Source organism: Microdochium trichocladiopsis (genome assembly GCF_020744255.1).
Source record: "Microdochium trichocladiopsis strain MPI-CAGE-CH-0230 chromosome Unknown B0I36scaffold_8, whole genome shotgun sequence".
Lineage (NCBI taxonomy): Eukaryota > Fungi > Ascomycota > Sordariomycetes > Xylariales > Microdochiaceae > Microdochium > Microdochium trichocladiopsis.
In genome coordinates, this window is record NW_025763551.1 from 1,904,529 (window position 1) to 1,906,546 (window position 2,018).

Consider the following 2,018-nt stretch of genomic DNA (forward strand, 5'->3'; position numbering starts at 1 on the left):
GCGCTTGGCTCGATTTGGTCCGTATGGAGCACCACGGGAACTTAATGGCCCCAGCTGGCCCAGAACAAGCCAATTGCTAACGGCTTGGGTAGGACTCCTCTGGCCACTGTCCATGATGGAATGCCTTTTCGAGCTTCAGGACGCCGCTTACGCACGGCTGGAAGTCATCCTCAGGGTGTAACGGCGCTCTGCCTCCATCCCCACCAAGTATTCGGCTTGGGCCGTGGTCCACGGCAGAAAGCCAGTGATCCGGTTCGTTCCCGTTGAACGCTCAACCTACCGTTGCAGCGGTACCTCTTGTATGTCGCCCCTTGTCTTCGTCCCTCCCCTGCGAGCTTATTGGCCTCGACGTAAGCCACGCTTGGCCTACTTTGTCGAGGGTTGCGGAGCTCAGATGCGGTCATCGCCTCTAACGCTAGGGGTGTACTCCAGCCATGGCCTGTACAATCGTAGGTGCGAAGCTGCGCGCTTGTTACGTGCATCCAGACTAGTCCATTACCGGATTTCTCAGTGGCAGGGAGAATCGCCATCACAAGCATTTTCTTTGCCGATCCCCGAATATATCAAGGCTCTTATCCCCCCTGCCCGAATCCGAATCTTGAATACGGCGATCGAGAAATCACCATTCCACGCATATCACAATCAAATCAGTTATCAGAAACACCACCCGTCTCCGCGCATTGGAACACATATTTACTCACTCTCTCTCTCATACACACACAGCATTCATACATCATCGTAGCTATTCTCATTCCACGGCTACCACAATGGCGGCTGCCTCAAAGCCTCGTCAGCCACGCTTGAGAGCATCCTGTGATGGCTGCTTCTTGGCCAAAGTCAAGTGCTCCAAGGCTCGACCTCTATGCTCGAGGTGTTTAGCTTGCGGTCTTGACTGCCGATACTCTCCCTCGAGCAGGGCGGGTAAACCCAAGGCTGATCACCAAGCTGCCCGGCGTCAAAGCTTTCCCCAGAGCCGTAGTCTTCACGATTCATCGACATATCTCAGCTATCCGTCGGTAACTCAGATCCCCCCCGAGCACATTTTCCAGAACAGCCATGGTTGGATCACTCCCCCCAGCAGTATCGATGGCAATATGAGCAGGAATCCGTCTTTGTCCTCGGATCTCTCTCGTTTTGGCACGGATGCAGCTCTGATCACGGGTGGTGACCTTGTGTCTACCACCAGCATCGAGTCCTTTTCCGGCTCCATGCCCTGGACGCCACCAAATGATTTGTCCTACCAGCTGGCTGACATGCCAATGTCTGCCTCACCAATTTCGGCGACTGGTGGTCGCTCACTCTCTCTCGATGGTTCTATCATCGCAAGCCCATCCTGGGCAGAGGCTATTTCGCCAGACACAATGAGCTTTGACAGCACACTGCCAGCCTCTGCCAATCTTCCAGGGTACATGTCTACCCCACCGCCTTCTGCTACCCAGCAATGCTTTCCGGCTCGGAAGCCGCCGTCCCCAGTCAACAGCCACGCCTCTTGTACATGCTTTACGGCATGCCTGCAGTCTCTTCAAGCTCTACACAATGCCTCCTCCCCGGACATGCCATCGTTTGATCAAGTGCTGTCCCTGAATGGCAAGGCGGTCGAAGGCTGTGCGGCCATGCTCGGCTGCTCCAGATGCATGAGCCGCTCGGGTATGCAGACATCGGCCATGTTGCTTGCCACAATCATCGGCAAGATCGCCTCATTCTACAAAAGCGCTTCTACTACTTATTTTGAGAGCGGCATCTCTCTACCAGACCAAGGCTCTGGGAGTCATAGTGTCAGCTATGGCGTCTACCGGCTCAATGGAGAGGACGGCAAGTGGTTCGAGCTGGAGATCTTGTCGAGGGAACTGCGCAAGCTCGACGAGGTGTACGCCAAATTTCGTGAGGTCTGCTCGGATTTCAGCGAAGACCTCGAGGTCAACAAAGCCATGATTGGCTACCTCGGCCAGGACTTGGCCACTACCTTCGAGGTGGTCAACAATCGCCGCACCAGCCACGTCTCAGCTTTCGGTTGCTGA

General features: G+C 55.2%; 1 protein-coding gene across 1 annotated transcript; it reads left to right on the forward strand.

The window, feature by feature from the left end:
- Positions 1-767: 767 nt before the first annotated feature.
- On the forward strand, positions 768-2,018 carry B0I36DRAFT_248948 (uncharacterized protein; the record flags this gene model as incomplete). The annotated part of the gene is made up of 1 exon (XM_046150427.1): positions 768-2,018. The coding sequence occupies one exon, from the start codon at positions 768-770 to the stop codon at positions 2,016-2,018; it is 1,251 nt and encodes a 416-aa protein (XP_046009486.1).